This window comes from Solanum verrucosum, unplaced genomic scaffold (assembly GCF_900185275.1).
Source record: "Solanum verrucosum unplaced genomic scaffold, falcon-dt-bn FXZP01000261.1, whole genome shotgun sequence".
In the NCBI taxonomy this organism is placed as follows: Eukaryota; Viridiplantae; Streptophyta; class Magnoliopsida; order Solanales; family Solanaceae; genus Solanum; species Solanum verrucosum.
Window position 1 is genome coordinate 12,216,096 of NW_026019969.1, and position 17,626 is coordinate 12,233,721.

General features: G+C 35.7%; 2 protein-coding genes across 3 annotated transcripts; both read left to right on the plus strand.

Annotated features, from left to right (window-relative positions):
* Positions 1 to 1,093: 1,093 nt before the first annotated feature.
* On the plus strand, positions 1,094 to 11,067 carry LOC125815748 (pathogenesis-related homeodomain protein). 2 transcript variants are annotated; one of them, XM_049495297.1, is made up of 9 exons: positions 1,094 to 1,425; positions 4,445 to 5,199; positions 6,373 to 6,538; positions 6,633 to 6,756; positions 6,865 to 6,977; positions 7,076 to 7,636; positions 8,955 to 9,224; positions 9,829 to 9,918; positions 10,052 to 11,067. In XM_049495297.1, exons 2-9 carry the CDS (start codon positions 4,730 to 4,732, stop codon positions 10,652 to 10,654), a joined length of 2,397 nt encoding a protein of 798 aa, XP_049351254.1. In that variant the 5' UTR covers positions 1,094 to 1,425; positions 4,445 to 4,729; the 3' UTR covers positions 10,655 to 11,067. The 2 variants fall into 2 exon arrangements, with proteins under 2 accessions (XP_049351254.1, XP_049351253.1); XM_049495296.1 differs by lacking the exon at positions 1,094 to 1,425 and adding an exon at positions 2,003 to 2,024.
* Positions 11,068 to 11,861: 794 nt separating this feature from the next.
* Positions 11,862 to 17,081, plus strand: LOC125816495 (TIP41-like protein). The gene is made up of 8 exons (XM_049496107.1): positions 11,862 to 12,029; positions 12,749 to 12,934; positions 13,982 to 14,069; positions 14,416 to 14,529; positions 14,644 to 14,703; positions 14,787 to 14,828; positions 14,928 to 15,056; positions 16,830 to 17,081. The coding sequence occupies exons 1-8, from the start codon at positions 11,890 to 11,892 to the stop codon at positions 16,944 to 16,946; spliced, it is 876 nt and encodes a 291-aa protein (XP_049352064.1). The 5' UTR covers positions 11,862 to 11,889; the 3' UTR covers positions 16,947 to 17,081.
* The last annotated feature ends 545 nt before the right edge of the window (positions 17,082 to 17,626 follow it).

A 17,626-nucleotide genomic window follows, 5' to 3' on the forward strand; every position in this document is an offset into this window, starting at 1 on the left:
TATCTATTTCAAGTATTTTTAAGAACAAGGTATAAAATATTTTAGACTAAGAGTCCGTTTGGATTGACTTAAAAAAAGTAATTTTCAGTCAAAAAAAGTCAATTTTAAATGACTTTTAAGTCAATAAATAAAAAGTAGGGGGAGACTTACTTTTGGTTTTTGACTTATTTTAAGTTATTTTTTTACCTTGTCAAACACTTGCTAACTTATTTCAAGATTTTTTTATTTATCAAACACTTCCAAAAGTCAAAAACAAATTTAAAAGTAGATTTGACCAATTTTTAAGTCAATCCCAAACACCCTCTAAATATATTTATTTCAAGTATTTTTTAGAGTAAGGTATAAAGTATTTTCTATTTATATCTTGGGTACAAATGATGTTATAAGTATATCTAGATGAGGTATTTTAAAGATCAAAATGTAAATTCTTTATGATATATATATTATTTCATGTTTATGTCAACTATTTTCAGCACAAGGTATTCAGTATATTTATGGACAAATACTTAATATATTCATTTTAGTAATTATATGTCTACAGGATGATGAGTTGTGTGTCGTGGTTAATGAATTCACATTAAAACTATGTGATTTCTAAAATTTATATTTTATTTAATAATAGTTATTCACTATTGACTTAATAAACATTTTAAGAAATACTCTAATACCTGTAAATAATATGGGTGAATTTAATATTTTGGGAAATGTATTAAATATATAATAATATTTAATATTAAGGGTAAAATATACACAAAAAATAAATTGTGTCTTTGCCTTTTAAAATTGGATAAATATTATTGGATAACTGTTTTTAATAATGAACACGTAAAAATGGATGGAAGAGTATTAAAATATATTTTTAAGGTAAATATTTTATGTGCAATAATAATTGATTGATAACATTAATGTTGTCACATAGTATATGTAAATACTGCCTTTAAGTTTTTTTCCTTTTTTGGTCTAGAGGTGATTCGTGCACTTTGGGCCATGCAAAATTTTCTGTTTGGGCCCAATAGAACAAAACTTTATATAAGAGAGTTGGATCAAGTTTAAGCCCATAAATAAGGCGTCACATCTGGAATGATCCAAGGGTGTGAGGCGAAATAGAGGGAAACAATGGCGGCGCGGCAAAAGTGAACCAAAGTGAGTGTTAAATTCTATTCTATTGCTTGAAAAATACCACCCCGCCCGCACCCTCATTTCAAGGGAACCAAAAACTGCACCGACGAGCTTTCATCTTTCATCGGTTTAGAGAGAAAGCCTCGTTAACACCAATTATCTACCAGCCATTCTTCCTTCTTTTCATACTCTCATCCACTCACTCACTCTTTCCCCCAAAATACACAATTCACTTTGAAGCCCTAGTTTCCCAGATTCTTGATTCAAACTCTCAATGTCTGTCGATTTCTTTATCTGCAAACAAAGGTAAATCTTGAAAGTAGTTTAAGGTTCCGTTTTCCCTTTTTCAAACCCCCATTTGCCTAAATGTGGTGGAAACAAGAAAAAGGGGAAACTTGATACATTTTCCATTTTACACTAAATTCATGCATTTGCAACTAGATTTTATTTATTTATTTATTCTACTGTTGGTTTTAGTGTTTCTTGTCTTTTTTTTAATCTCAAAGGGGCTGAATTTTGTCTTGTCTACTTAGTTCTGAATGCTCAAGTTAAAGCTTTAGGGATGCATGGGTTTTCTTGAACATCCTTTAGTCAGATGAGCTTTAAATCTGAATTGGCTGTTGGATATGGTGTATTATTGCAACTCAAGCTTTGGTCCGTCTCTTTCTTACAGATTAGTTTCTAAAGACAAAGGTTTGGATAGATAAGCAAATAAGTTCAAGAAAAAGAAAGAAAAGAGACCTTTACCCTTTGGTTAGGAGATAAGTGAATAAATAATTTGTGTAACACTCAAATCTATAGGTTATGACTCTCCAGTGCTGCAAAGTATGATGTAAGTTCCAAAAACAAACCTTGCAATCTTGATTCAAACTCTTTTCTGTAGATATCTTTATCTGCAAACAAAGGTTAATCTTGAAATCTTGAAAGTGTTTTAAGGTTCCTTTAACCTATTGCAAGCATTGTTTGCCTAAATGTGGGTAGAAACAAGAAAAGGGGAAACTTGATACATTTTCCATATTACACTAAATTCATGCATTTGCAACTAGATTGATTTATATATTCTACTGTTGGTTTTTGTGTTTCTTGTTTTTTTTTTTTAAATCTCACAGTGGCTGAATTTTGGCTTGTCCATTTAGTTTTGAATGCTCAAGTAAAAGCTTTAGGGATGCATAGGGTTTTCTTGAACACCCTTTCGTCAGATGAGCTTTAAATCTGAATTGGCTATTGGATATTGTGTATAATTGCAACTCAAGCTTTGGTCTGTCTCTTTTTTACAGATTTGTTTCTAAAGACAAAGGTTTGGATAGATAAGCAAATAGGTTCAAGAAAAAGAAAAAAAGAGTGACTTTCTTACCCTTTGGGTAGGAGATAAGTGAATAAATGATTTGTAGAACACTCAAATCTATAGGGTATGACTCTCTAGTGCTGCAAAGTATGATGTAAGTTACAAAACAAATGTCTTACTAAAATAGATACATATGTCTTTCACAGTTATGCTATTATCAAACAAAAATTTCAGAAAATAGAAAGAACCAATGATATTCTTTTATTGTTTATTTGTAGAACTATAAACCATGATCTAGCTTCCTATTCCCTTCAAATCTATGAAATGCAATTTAGTGGAAATATGTGTACATTCATTAAGTTAAAATTATGATCCTCTTTTTACTTCTTGAACATGTAATCAATTTCGAGTTCTATTCTTATTCTGTCTTGATGTCCTATTTTGACTTCACAGGATGATTGACATGAATGTTAGCAAGTTTATATATCATATAATTCAGAAGATGTATGGGTAGTAATTTCTATGAATAAAGAAATAAAATCTATTATGAAGAGTATAGGGGGCCACCTTTCTACCATTTAATTAATGGTATATCCTGTTTAGTTTTATTTAGGGAAGTGGACATTATTTGGGACAAACTGTTGAGGAAAGTATGCTTTTGTAGTCCCTGCTAGGAAAATCATTTATATCAACTTGAAAACTACCATATCTCAATATTTCTTCCAGAAACTAATAGGTTTGTGTGCACCCAAGGGTGTACCCTAGTGGTCAATGAAGTGGTTGAGAACCATGAGGTCTCATGTTCAAATTCTAGACACTAGGTGATTTCTTCCCGTATGTTCTAGCCGTCCTAGCCTTGGTAGACAGAGTTACTTAGTACCTGTTGTTGTGGAAGGTGACATGTATCCCGTGAAATTAGTCGAGGTGCACTCAAGTTGGCCCGGACACCACGATTATCAAAAAAATAAACTACTAGTTTTGTATTCCAGATCAGTGTACTCATCCAGTCCGCCAAAAGGGCGTTGGAACTCAGTGCGGCTCTATGCTCAATTCGAGTAGATTATAGATGAAATAAACTTTTTTACAAAAAGTTGTCAAGCTTGCAAATTTTACTTTCCCTTGGTTCACAGCTTCTTTTCAGGTCTCATGTGGCATGTGGGAGCCATTCCATGAAAATGCTCTTTTATTGTTTGAGCTTTCTGGAAAATATTATTATCTTCTTTCTTCCGTATCTAATGTTGCACCCTTGTGCTATCAAGATGATGAAACACTGCTCATCGAGTCTTTTTGCGCACCTGGTCTGGTAAGGGACAAAACGCAGGTTCGATTCGTACTGGGCAGGCTGAGAGTGGTGTCTGCTCCCCTGTACCTGGGGGAATTGGATGGCTGTTTGCTATTAGGGACTTTTGTTTTGCACAAAAGAAATAGTATATTAAGTAAAAAAATTAGGGATGCCAAGCAGGGCCTCAATGATCTCCAATTGTATTGTTGTTCCTGAGTAGTAGTCTTTTGGTAAGTAAATAATAAGTTACACATTTTTATTTTTAAATTTGACAATTTATGGACTAACTACCAATTCCAAGGACTTTATGTATATTAAATTATAGAAGGAGGACTAGTGTATTTGGATAATTTTTTTGCCCCCCCACTAGTTGAAAGCATGGAGGTGCCGAGAGATGGGTTTATCTATTTGTGCTTCATATCCTCAGTACTCAAAAGGAGATCAGATAGCCCCTGTTCTTCTTTGGCTCAGTTGCATTTATGAAGTTAAGCCAAAAGTAGATAAGTATTTCATAGTGCTTCTGTAGTATGTGACACAATGATGTACACATTAGAGAAAATGCCAGCAACGAAATGTTAACTAATATTGTATCAAACATTAATCCTCATTATTTTAAGTGCATAATTGGATGAACATTTCTATTTTTTTTATCTCTCACATTTAAGTATTTGGTGCAATTAAGTATACCTTTTTTTTTTTAATAACTGCAACTTGATTTGATAAATATGTGCTCATGCCTCTCTTTTTGTTCTTGTCAGAGAAGCAATATTGGATTTTTCAGTTTGGAGTATAAGAAATTTATCCCCTTGGTCTTTGTGAGAATTGGGAGAATGAATTTCTAGTGATCTTGTATCATTGAATATATTCATCTCTGCAGGAACTTAGAACTTGAGTACAGAGGTCATTAAGATGAAAATGAAGAGAAGAAACTAGTGGAAAAGCAGGTATAGTAGGACTTACATGTAGGATAACTGTCTTGTGAAGACATTTTTGGTAATGCCAATCAGGAAGAGACGAGACCTCAGCTAGAAGATCAATCTGAGATGTCAACTCTTGGAAACACGTCAGTGTCACCTGAAAAGGTGTCAAGAACAGCTGGTGGGGGCCATCGCACAGCATCAGTAGGTAATATGTCTGAAAATCTCGGTGTTGACCAATCAGGAGAAGCATGTGAAAACGCAGTTCAAAATCTTAATCAATCAGAATATCAAGAGAAAACACCTGGTCAGCCTAGAAAACGAAAATCTATTTCAGGATCCCCTATTAGCAGTACTAGACTTCTACGTTCGAAGTCGAAGGAGAAGTCTGGAGCTTCTGAGGCAAATAATACTGTGGTAACTCATGATGCTACCGAGGAAAAGAAAAGAAAAAGGAGAAAGAAAAAACACAGTAAACATATAGCTGTAAATGAATTCACAAGAATAAGGGGCCATCTGAGGTACTTATTACAAAGAATAACATATGAGCAAACCTTGATTGAAGCTTACTCCGGTGAAGGCTGGAAAGGACAAAGGTTTGTTACCTTCTATCAGAATTGTTATTTAGTAAAATATGTGGGACTTTAATTGATGAATGCTTAATGAAGGTTGGAAAAGGCAAATCTTCTATAACTTGTTGCAGCTTTATTGTAGTACACAGTTTTTTTTTACTTGCAAATACTTGACCACTCATAGCAGCTTTTAGCTTAAATCAATATTTCCTATTTGTGAATTGTGAACAGTATAAAAGACTGATATTGATGGAACAAAGGCATAGTTACTTTAGTTCATTGAACCGAGAGATGTTACTCTAAATTATTATAGGTTAATGCCTGTATACTGACCTTCCCCTATATCAATAAAAATCATTTACCTTATCAAAAAAGAAAAAAAAGCTCTTAAAGCTCGTTGCAGGATATCAATGTTTTCTTTTTGTTGGTAATTTTGCATAATCGTTCTGTTGATGTATGATTTTGAAGTACACTGGGAGGTACTGACTATTCAAAAACAAAAAAAGTAGTCGGGGAGGGGTACTTTCAAGCTGTTCATGTATTGCATTATTAGTGTTGCTTTGATATGATGGTCTAATTACATCATTTTTTTAGTTGGTAATTTTGCATAATCGTTCTGTTGATGTATGATTTTGAAGTACACTGGGAGGTACTGACTATTCAAAAACAAAAAAAGTAGTTGGGGAGGGGCACTTTCAAGCTGTTCATGTATTGCATTATTAGTGTTGCTGTGATATGATGGTCTAATTACTTGCTCTTTACTAGGAGGAAGCAGGTGTAAGCATACTAACCCTGTAGACTTACTTGTATTGTGCTTTGCTGACATCTGTCATAGTCTAAGGGCAATGGGTTTAGCACCTACTAGTTTTTATTGCCTAAATAAGCTGATTCTCTTTTACCCCGTCGTGTCACATTCATAAGGCGGGGAGAATATGTATGTTCATATGCCTAGTGCATTGTTTTTATTTTTATAAAATTATCTGCTCTTTTACCTGAACCATTAACTGCAGTTGCCTGCTTAACCTAGCCTAAAATTATCTGTCCTGTTAGAAAATTATATAATAGAAAGTATTCAGGTCTGGTAGTTATTTTTTCTTTGGTTAGCTCACTTTTGCTGTATTTTCTGTTTATTTTAAAATTTTGGGAACATTCTTTTCAAAGTCATTGTTGGGTTTTATGGTGTCGACACTCTTGCAGCTTAGAAAAGATAAAGCTGGAGAAGGAGCTACAACGAGCCAAGACTCATATTTTTCGTTACAAATTGAAAATAAGAGATTTGTTTCAACGCCTTGATACATTACTTGCTGAAGGGAGGCTTCCAGCATCTTTATTTGACAATGAAGGGGAGATTGACAGTGAAGATGTAGGATATGCTTGTTGGATGCTATAATTTTAGGTGTGTTCACGGTGCTATGATGTGATAACTGGATTACTCAGGCATCTTTATTCTTCTGCAGATATTCTGTGCGAAGTGTGGCTCTATGGATCTGCCAGCTGATAATGATATTATTCTCTGTGATGGCGCTTGTGAGCGTGGATTTCACCAGTTGTGTGTGGAGCCACCTCTGTTAAAAGAAGACAGTAATGTTCAGTTATCCTTTTGATAGTTTTTCTGATAGCTTTTGTTTTATATAGTGTCAAATGACTTCTTTACTCTCGTGGTTCTGTTGTTCCTTGCTATGCTCACAGTTCCACCTGATGATGAAGGCTGGCTTTGTCCTGGCTGTGATTGCAAAGTAGACTGCATTGACTTGCTTAATGATCTTCAAGGAACAGATCTTTCCGTCACTGACAGCTGGGAGGTTGTCTAGATCATTCTTTCCTGATAATCAGCAGTTAGTTTTTCTGATCGTTATGATCTCAAGTGTTGTTCCTAAGTGTCTTCTTCTAACATATGTAGAAAGTATATCCCAAGGAAGCTGCTGCTGCTGCCTCTGGGGAAAAGCTGGATGATATTTCTGGTCTTCCATCAGATGACTCGGAGGATGATGACTACAACCCTGAAACTCCAGATGTAGGAAAAAATGTTTTGGAAGATGAGTCGAGTTCTGATGAATCTGATTTTTACTCTGCATCTGAAGACTTGGCAGAAGCCCCTCCTAAAGATGATGAGATCTTGGGGCTTTCTTCTGAAGACTCGGAAGATGATGACTTTAATCCTGATGATCCAGATAAGGATGAGCCGGTTAAAACAGAAAGTTCAAGTTCTGATTTTACGTCCGACTCTGAGGATTTTAGTTTGATAGTTGATACTAATAGGTTGCGAGGTGATGAACAAGGGGTTTCCAGTTCAGTAGATAACAGTATGCCAAACTCTGCTTCCCAAGAGGAAAAAGCTAAAGTTGGCAAAGCTAAAGGAAATTCGCTGAAGGATGAGTTGTCTTATCTTATGCAGTCTGATAGCCCTCTTGTCTCTGCCAAAAGGCACATAGAGAGGTTGGACTACAAAAAGCTGCACGATGTAAGCTTCTATTTTTTATTTATAATTATTTATGTTCGTATAAATATCAACATATATGCTTTCTAATTATCTAGAGTAATATTTATGTATATAACTAATTTAGTACCTTTCATCCCTCTTGACATGCTCTTGCCTTGGTCAAAATCTCTTAACTGTTTAGATTCGGAGTATGAAATTTACTGGTGTACTCCATGTAGAATATCCATATTTATTAGAAGAACACATGGAAACTCCTGTGCCATTGATCATGCCAGTTTTGCTTGACCAGTTTATTTCTGTCATCGTTTATGAGATTATCATATTCAATATTACTACGGTTTTTCTTTAGCACAAAGATTCAGTTCCTGTTTGGGTTAGTTCCTCGATTTTTTCTAGATGCAACTTCTCTAGCATTGACTGATCATTCACATAATCACATTAACATAATTTTCTGGTTTTGTCCTGATTTCATCAGTATAAAATTTGTCATGAGAGCCTATTATCTATGGACTAGGATAGTGGGAGATAAGTGGGAACAAAAACACAACACCCTTTTGTTGGGAGTCATATTTTGTCTCTTTGTGATTGGGTATTGTAATCACTTTCTGTGGCTTGAAGTTTAGAATATCAGATTGTACATGGCGCATATACAAGAACTGGGTCACTTAATTTTAGTACAAAAAGGTTTTGAGGGAAAAGCAACATAAGCTCTTATCTAAAACATTCAAATTGAATTCTAACATCTGAGTAAGTTCTTATAATAGGTGCTTAAGTTGTACAAGCTGTCAAGCACTTAACATTATAGCAGAGAATGTTGTTTCTCTTAAAGAGCTGCATGACTAATGTTTAGGTTACTGAGGTATGTTCTTACTGTCTCAGTAGCCAACCTTCGTTGATTGATATCTTCCTGAGTTGGTCACGTGATATAAAGGTCATCTACTGGAAAGAATGGGATTCTTTTCCCAAAACCATGGCTTGTAACTTTCATATGATGTGTGGTTCAGCTGGTGGAGTTGATGGACAGTTACTCTGGCACAACCAAGTTGAAATATCAAGCTTGCACTTAACATGGATTTTAAAATTGTGAAGGCTTAACTGCTATTTTTATGTGAGGATTCGAGGAAAGCTCGTCTGCAATGGGACATACTATTTTTCTACATTGTATCAACATAATCTAAGATCTATTATATTGAAAAATGATTTGTTTCATTTAAATGGTACGTTTCTGCATGTCATATATTCATCAATCATGTATGCTTTTGTGTTCTTCAATGTGACTCCTTATCTTTTTCCTTCCACCTGATTGGATTAATGTGCTCGGATTCATTGGTGTATGAAGGAAACATATGGAAATGGATCTTCTGAGTCTAGTGATGAAGATTATGGTGATGGTCCTTTACCCAAGGTGAGAAAGTTGAGAAATGCCAAAGGTGCTATGGCTTCTCCTAGTTCGACTCCTGCGGATATCAAGCATCAATGTGGGAAACAAAAAGGGAGTGGACGTGCTTCTGATAGTGGAATCTCTGAGAAACTCAAAGTTGGAGGCGCGGGTACCTCCGAATCTCCTTCAAGTGGTAAAAGAAAAGCACATGGAGAAGTCGCCACCAAGGTATTTGTGGGCTTTACCCTGGTTCCAACAGTTTACATAATTTGATCAGTGTTTATAGTTCCAGTGATATCTTACTTTCCAACAACAACAATAACAACATATACCCCGTGAAATCCTACAAGTGGGGTCGGCATCTTACTTTCCAATGAAATTAAAAACAATACCTATTGAAGGTAGGAGGAGATCATACTTATGTCATCCTTGAAGAAATAGTGTACAATGGATATGAAAAACTAACTTCATTAGCTTTCAAGCAAATCTTATTTACTCTTTAGCTGCCTCCAAAAAGAGAAGAGGACTTGTTTATAGCTGTGCTTGCCTAATATGGTGATGCCTTCTGAAAGTTTTTTTTTTCAAACTGTTGTATGGTATTGTGGCTTCTCTAATCATGTATTTTTTTTTTTAAAAAAAATTGCTTGAAGAGACAAATTGATTAGTTTTTGAATGAAATGTGACTGAAAAGAACATAATGGTTACATAGGATTCGTATGGCAGGTCCAACTAGTTTGGGATTGACATGTAATTTTCTAGTTTACTAGAAGAATATCCTTTGTTAGTTTTCATGCATTTCCTCACTTCAGTTTAATGCTTTTTTGGGTTTCAGAGACTATACGAATCCTTCAAGGACAATCAGTATCCTGACCGTGACGCAAAGGAGAAGTTGGGTAAAGAATTAGGGCTAACAGCTTACCAGGTTTTAATAAGCTCTCCCTGGCATATGTTACTTTCAGCTGCATCCTCTTTTTTGTCACTTGTGTCTTCTTTATTGCTTTGTGGCTGCCCATTTTCCCTTCTTAGTTAGTTTATTCTTTTCATTAAATATACAGGTCAGTAAATGGTTTGAAAATGCTCGTCATTGCCATCGTCATTCTCCTCACTGGAACACAATTATGAGTCAGAAAGTGTCGAAAGAATCTCCATCCAAATCGCAGATAATTGGAGAACCACTTGGAACTGAATCTAATAGCATCATTGCTTCCTGCAATCGGGTTGGGAAATTGGAACAACCAAAGCAATGTCTTAATGGAGAAAAAGGTCATGCAATAGATAAGAGTGAAGAAGATTTGTTGATACAGGAAGCCAGTGGAAAAAAATCTAGTGAACCAACTAAAAAAGTTTATACGACAAATCAAGGATCAGAGGACACTCCCCGCAATAAGACTTCCAAGAAGCAGAAGGCAAAAGTTGGTACTGTGAATTCTCAGAATGATAATATAACAGAACAAACATCGGATGACACTCCCTGCAATAAGACTTCCAAGAAGCAGAAGGCAAAAGTTGGTACCGCAAATTCTCAGAACGATAATACAACAGATCAAGGACCGGATGACACTCCCCAAAGTAAGACTCGTAAGAAGCCGACGGTGAAGGTTGATACCCCGAATTCTCAGAACGTCCGTAGAAGTAGCAGGTTGCAGAAACAAGACTGAATAGTGGAAGTGCCAAATTCTGGAATGGAATATAATCTAACCTGGAAGTTTTCTGATATTGGTGAATGGTTAAAGATTGAAACGTTAGCTAGTTGAAGGCGGAACTTTGCAGTACAGAGTCATGTGGAGTCCTCCCGTCAATCTAAACTTGAGTGAATATGCATTATGGAGAGTCTGGGAGATGAGCTGAATTTTGTTCTTAGTAGTTACCAGTTATTAAAGCTGTGGATCTAGCAGGGACTAGATGGTATTTAAATTTCGATCATGCTTTACATTTATGTCTCAATCGTACAGTAGACATGGTATGGTGTTGTACGTATTGCAGATTAAAATGTATCTTTCTTCTTATTTACTTCGTTTTCATCGTCCTTCCGTTGTGTAACTGTCAGTAAAGATGAACCTATTTCAGTTGAGTTGAATTGCGCTCCATTTTGGTGAAGCGTCTAATCCGACAAGTATCATTTGGTAAGAGCTGAATTGCTAGTGAGTTGTTTTACAGCTCGTACTTGCGACAGTATATCCCAGGGAGGGTTAGTAGTAATGTAACACATCATTACTTCGTTTGGTAGGGTGTATAAAAGTAGTGATGAATAAGGTGTATTAGTAATGTTGGTATTTATTATGCCCAAATGATTCCCAACTTCCTTCAACAGAGAAATCCTACTTTAATAATATAACTCAGTATATAGGTATAGTTTTAAAAACTAGAATAATAATGTAGCTAAGTTGAAAAGAGAAAATAAGAAATATATCGGTGATTACCTGGAATGACGAGAAGGTTGAGAAATGAGAAGAAAACAAAATGAAGGAGAAATATATTCAGAATAATTTTAAAAGTAGAGTTTTTTAATAAATAGAAAAAATAAATTACAAAACTAATTAAAATAAGGAAATTTAAAAGTGATCATGGAATTACTCACAATTCTAATTATACCTAATTCTCTCTACCAATTAAATAATTATTTTGTCTAACCCTGTAATTATATTCAACTGCATTCAAATCCAATTATCAAGTGACTTTTCAAGCTGGCCTTACTTTTTTTTTGGGGGGCTAATTATGTGTTCAGGTTAGCTTTTAACCAGAGAACTATTTTCAGAAATATTTGCATTTTGACTTCTTTGTTATTTTCGTGAACATCTATATTTGGATACACAATTTCTCCTTTTTTGGAGAAACTGTTACTTATAAAATTTTCTAAACCAAACGGGAAAGTACTCTGCCGGACAATCGGAACATGGAGTGGGAGAGTGATGAGAGAGAGCTAAAGGCTGCCGGAGCTGAGCCTCTACCGGACGGACGGAGTGGACTCCGTATTCACGGCTGGGAGATTGAGTCTCGGAAGCGTTCCATTCTCACTTCTCTTCAGCTTCAACAGTACTCTTTTACCCTTTTATATATGTACAATTCAATTAAGCGCTTATTTGTTTTCGTGGCTGCAACTTGTTTGTTTCATGTTTAAGCAATTTAAAATTGTTTGGATTGCTGCGTAGTTGATTGATTAACTACGCGGTAACAGAAAGTCATAAAGGCTACGGTAGGCATGTAGGGCTTGATGGTTAGGATGTGAAACATGAAATAAGACTTCTGCTTCTACAAAATTAGAGTTACAGCATTTTCCTCTAATCTGAACTGTTCTAATCCACAACAGCTATTTGGATGTGAATTGTTATGCAATTTCATATTGCGTCAATCTTTTGCACCGCCCTGGAAACTCCTCATGATGCTGAATTTCAATGATTCATCACTCAGGCCTGAGGTTTTAATGATTCTCATCTTAGTGTATGCTATCCCTGCAAATTTTAGGTTGAGTGCTGCATATTGATGAGGGTTCTTGTGCAATTTGGTTCAGAGAATGTTTGTCGTTTTCCGTCCTGCATGTGACATATGACCTGTGAAGAAGTATCCCTAAATATTAAACTCTCCCTAACCCCATGAAGCAAGATTGCCATGCATTTGCTATATTGGACATTTTTTTTGTGGACTTTTATGTTTTTGCATATAATAATTCATATCCTCTTCTAGGAAAGCACACTTATCTCTTTGATATCTTGAAAGGGTCTAATTCCTCCCTAAATGGCTTGATATGCATACAGATGGGAAGAAGAACTTCAGACCTCTCACTTGCCAGAGATGGTATTTGGGGACAATTCTTTGGTGCTTAAACATGTGAATACTGGCACAAAAATTCACTTTAATGCATTAGATGCTCTAGTTGGTTGGAAGCACGAGGCATTACCACCTGTTGAAGTTCCAGCAGCTGCAAAATGGAAATTCAGAAGGTATTACTATCTTTCCGATTAATTTCAGTAATTACGTAGAAGCATTACTCCCTGAAAGAGGATGTTTTGTCAGCTGGTGCCAGCACCAGTGTATGGTGGTAGAGTTTATATTAGTTTTGTCAGCTGGTGCTAGCACCACAGTTTGGTGATAGATCTTTTTCATCAATTGGAAGGTTGATCCCTTCTATAACCCCGTGATAGAGTTCAGTATACTGCTGAATTGCAAATCTGTCTCCCAGGCAATGCTGCTAACTCAAAAGCTTCAAACATCCAACACAGCCATAAATTTTGGCCAGTCAAATAGATTGAATCTGACTGGGATCAGCTTTCAGGCCTTTAGCTAAACCAGTAGACTCTGCGAAAAATACCATCTCAACAAACAACACTTAGTAAGTTAAAATGGAGCTTCTTTTAGAAGTTAAAACCTTTTAAACTGGCAAATAACGAGGAAACTTTTCAGGTATGTGACCAAATATCCCAAAGAACCACTAATAAAAGATATGTAAAGAAAACAACCGTATGAAGGCTTTATTTGGTACATTTTTGGTACTTGCAAGTTGCATGAATGGTTCTTGGTACATTTGAAAGGCTGAAGCTGTAAAAGAAAAAAAAAACAGATACAAATAAATAAATAATTTTTTTAAAGAACAACCAGCAACTGTTTGAAAGCTTTTCTTCATTCTTTTCTCCTAGAATGTCAGTAACTTCTAATAACAAGATCTAGGAGCATGTCCAATTTCTTACAACATTGGATTACCAAAAAAAATGTCATGGATGATGGTGATCTTTTACTTTAGCTGCTGACCTGAATGAATGTTGATGACTATTGGATGATTCTGGTACAGGACTTAGACATTCTAGAGCTCATATGCTTTAAAGCAGATCATGCCTTTTACTTGGTATTCATTTCTTACTTTTCCCTTCAGAAATGGATTTTGATATCCATAGTGGAAGTCGTCTGACAGAAGGCTTTCTTCATTGCCTTTCTTTTCTTTTCCTGACTCTCTCTCTCTCTGTATCTCTAATTTTATTTATGTGTGTTTGCAGTAAACCTTTGCAACAGGTGGTGCTTGACTATGACTATACATTCACCACACCTTACAATGGAAGTGAAACTGTCGAAAGGAATGCCGAGGTCTGAATCTTATATCATTGGAGTAATACTTATTAAAGTTTGTAGACATTTTATTATTCACTCACACTTTCTAGATTGTTAAAGTTAATATTCCAGCTGGTTTAATGCTTGCTACCTTGGTCAGGCTGTTTCATCAGTTATTTTGTCCTTATCCTCCGGTCAGTGACTCAAATGTTGCATTTTGAGTTACACCTTAGCAATAATCGCTGATCACTTGGAAAAATAATTTATTTGAATGGGAACATTTTTATTTATATCCCTTCTTCTATCTTTTCCTTTAGTTATTGATCCTTTGCTGTCAAACTCAAGTGTTTTTTGAACTATTCTTGTTACTTTTGTATAATAGTGTGTAAGAGGGTTATCGAATGAAAGCAGCTGTAGTCTTCATTGGGAGGATTGCATTGACAAAATTGATTTGGTTGCACTGGCATCAAAAGAACCTATTCTCTTTTATGATGAGGTTGGTGAATCAGAATTTGATGATTTCAGGGTCATTTAACTGAGTAATGTTATCCATTTTCTACCTGTGTTACCTTTCTAGCACCCAAGTTGATTTCATTTTTTCATTCAACAGATCATCTTATATGAGGATGAACTTGCTGATAATGGAATCTCACTATTAACCGTGAAAGTGGTAATGTTATTCTGGTTCTTATTAAGTCATATCAATTTGTCCGACTTCCAATTCACTGATGAACGGCTTCTGTGTATTTCTAGAGGGTCATGCCAAGTGGTTGGTTCTTATTGTTGCGTTTCTGGGTGAGTAGCTCTGTTGGAAAATTTTCTACATAAACAATTTGTTGCGCCCGAGTTATTGTTTCTTAATCTCTTTTACTTATGGTTGAATGCATTACACAGCTTAGAGTTGATGGAGTGCTTATGAGGCTAAGAGACACCCGTTTACATTGTTTATTTGAGAGGCATATGAAATCAGTTATTCTTCGAGAAAGCTGCTGGAGAGAAGCCACATTTCAAGCCTTGTCTTCTGTAAGTTCAATATCATCTCCATACATGTACCAGGGAGACCTACTTATAAAAAAGATAAAGAATAGTACCAGGGAGACCTCCCCACCCCTCCCGCTTCTATATAGACCTATTGATCTGTCTATGATGATGACCCTAGATTTCCACAGTTGCTAACATTTGTTCTTGATTTCAAAGTTGTTGTTTTTGCTATCTGCGTTGTCTGTCACTTCTGGTGCCTCCCTAATATGTTCTATAACATAGACATTATAAGTTGTTTAGCATAGTAGAGACCATTTTATTCACTGTTTGAGCAGGCAATCTCGATGTTACTTTATCTTTGTGTTTTTAGGGAGAAGTCATTCATCTACTCCTTTTATAGACTGATTGGTATGTTTCACAATCCCTAAAGGGTTGTTGATGCAGCACTGATACAGGAAACTGTGGTGCAGAAATTAGTTACTTAAAGCAGAATAGTTGACAGGCTTCAGGGAGGATTTTCATAATGAACAGAATAGGATTTGGAATAAGATTGCTTCTGTAGTGAGATGAAGAAACCAGATCCTAATGCAGTGACAAGAAACGCAGGAAACAAAGAAAGAGAAAAGCAAGTGGGAGAAAAGGGGTGGGAAGGTGGGCAGTCCTCTTCACCCTCTTATGGGTTGAAATCTATCTATACACCCCACATTTTCAAATCATAATCTTCTTCATAACCAGACCAGTACAATTCATGTCTCAATTACAACTAATAACAAGAAGCACAAGTCTTGAAGATTAAAACCTCTTGTTGCCTTAGAATATCAGGGTACTAAGTTGTAACTAGACAACTGTAAGATCAATTTTACTAGGACTCAATTATACGTCTAGAGACGGCCAAACCGCTATAATAGATGCCCTATGGTCAAGTGCACATAGGCAAATAGAAAGAAATAAGATAGGAAAAGTCAAATAAAAGTAGTTGGGCTTCCTTTGACCAAAATCTCAAAATAACCTTGACAAATGAATGTAAAAATTCCTTGAAACTAATGCCTGCACTATTTACATGGCATTACATTCTCTCTATATATGACTTCAATGGTAAGGATTTTGAGAGAGTTCACTTTAGTTGGTCTAATTAAGTGAAGATGAAGCAGATCTTTCTTCTTGTATACCTGTTTTCAGAAAATTCATTACTTTGGACGTTCACTGTGCATCTATTTTTTTTTAATAAATGGTAACTAAAGATATTATAAATATAAACAGCAATGCACTAAGATAGTGCTGCTACGAAATCACTGAGAACCCCTATCGAAAAACAAAAAGAAGGGTTCTTTCCTATACAAATTCCTATTCCTGCAATGAGTCAATAAAATCTAACATGCTGTTCTGTCCTTCAAAAAAAATAAAATTGATCAAGTAAACAAGTTTTGCCATCCTTCACATCCTGTATATTGCACCAAAAACCGAAGTTATTTGTATTTTAATTTTTAGCTGCTGTATGGAAACAGCTTTCCCTTCAAAGTTCAAAACATCTGGAATTTCTTCTGCACCACAAAACCCAACACACATGATAACTGTATTCCAGAAGATCCTTCCTTATTTCCTGGTCCTACAATTGCCTCAAGCAGTAAACAGATTCTTCACTTTGAAAGGCATAACAAAATGCTGGCTGAAAAGATTCCAAAATTTGTATCTAGTTAGCACTTCCTATATTGGGAATGTAAGGATTAGTCTGGTCTGGTGTTAGATCGTATTTACTTTAACTTACTTTTAGTTTGTTTTTTGGAATTCCTTTACAAATCTTCTTAATTTTTGCAGAAAGGATATCCTTCTGATTGTGCTGCGTATAGTGATCCAAGCATTATTAGTGAAAGGCTGCCCATCATAATGCAGAAGGCTCAAAAGCTCAGTATCGAAAAACCATGTAAGCACTAGGTGTGCACAACATTGTTGTATCTGATCCTTCTTTCTATGTTCCTCCCATTTGTGGAATTTAGTCAATAATAATTGATCTTTAAGGAAGTTATGGAATTATTTGATTTTCTGACTTCTGATTTTTTCTTCTTCTGACTTTGATTTACTTCCCTATGTAAGTGTAAAGGATGGGAAAACACATCGCATCGAGACATGCAAAGAGTGCAACAACATGATTGGTGCCTTGGATAAATGGAAGTGAAATGACACAGTAGAGACTTTCTTAAAAGAATCAAAAGGCACTATGAGCGATGAAAACACTAGGTGATTTTTTCCCATTTACCTAACCCTTGATAGGCAGAGTTATCCGGTACATGTGCTAGTGGGAGGTAGCAAATACTGGTGTGATAGTCAAGGTGCATGCTAGTTGTCCGGACACCACCATTATAAAAAAAGGCTCTATGGCAGATGAACTTTTGACACTCACCTTCCCACCTAAACTTATTTTGCAAGCATTTAACTTTCAAACTCACAAAATGATGCATCTGTGGCCTTCACAAGTTTTTCCTCGCTTCACCAACAAAAATGTCAAGCAGAAGTGCAGAACCTCATCAGGAAGTGTTGGATTTTAGTGGTTCTCTTGGGAAGAGGTTGCTGGTAGTGTTTTGATTGCACTAGCAGAGTTGTGCTGATCAAAAAGT

Coding starts and splice junctions, on each gene's coding strand:
- LOC125815748 (XM_049495297.1), top strand. CDS start 4,730: ATGTCAACTCTTGGAAACACGTCAGTGTCACCTGAAAAGGTGTCAAGA. Junction 7,637..8,954: donor ACTACAAAAAGCTGCACGAT/GTAAGCTTCTAT, acceptor TGGTGTATGAAG/GAAACATATGGAAATGGATC. Junction 9,225..9,828: donor ATGGAGAAGTCGCCACCAAG/GTATTTGTGGGC, acceptor TTTGGGTTTCAG/AGACTATACGAATCCTTCAA.
- LOC125816495 (XM_049496107.1), top strand. CDS start 11,890: ATGGAGTGGGAGAGTGATGAGAGAGAGCTAAAGGCTGCCGGAGCTGAG. Junction 12,030..12,748: donor ACTTCTCTTCAGCTTCAACA/GTACTCTTTTAC, acceptor ATATGCATACAG/ATGGGAAGAAGAACTTCAGA. Junction 14,829..14,927: donor TCTTATTGTTGCGTTTCTGG/GTGAGTAGCTCT, acceptor TGCATTACACAG/CTTAGAGTTGATGGAGTGCT.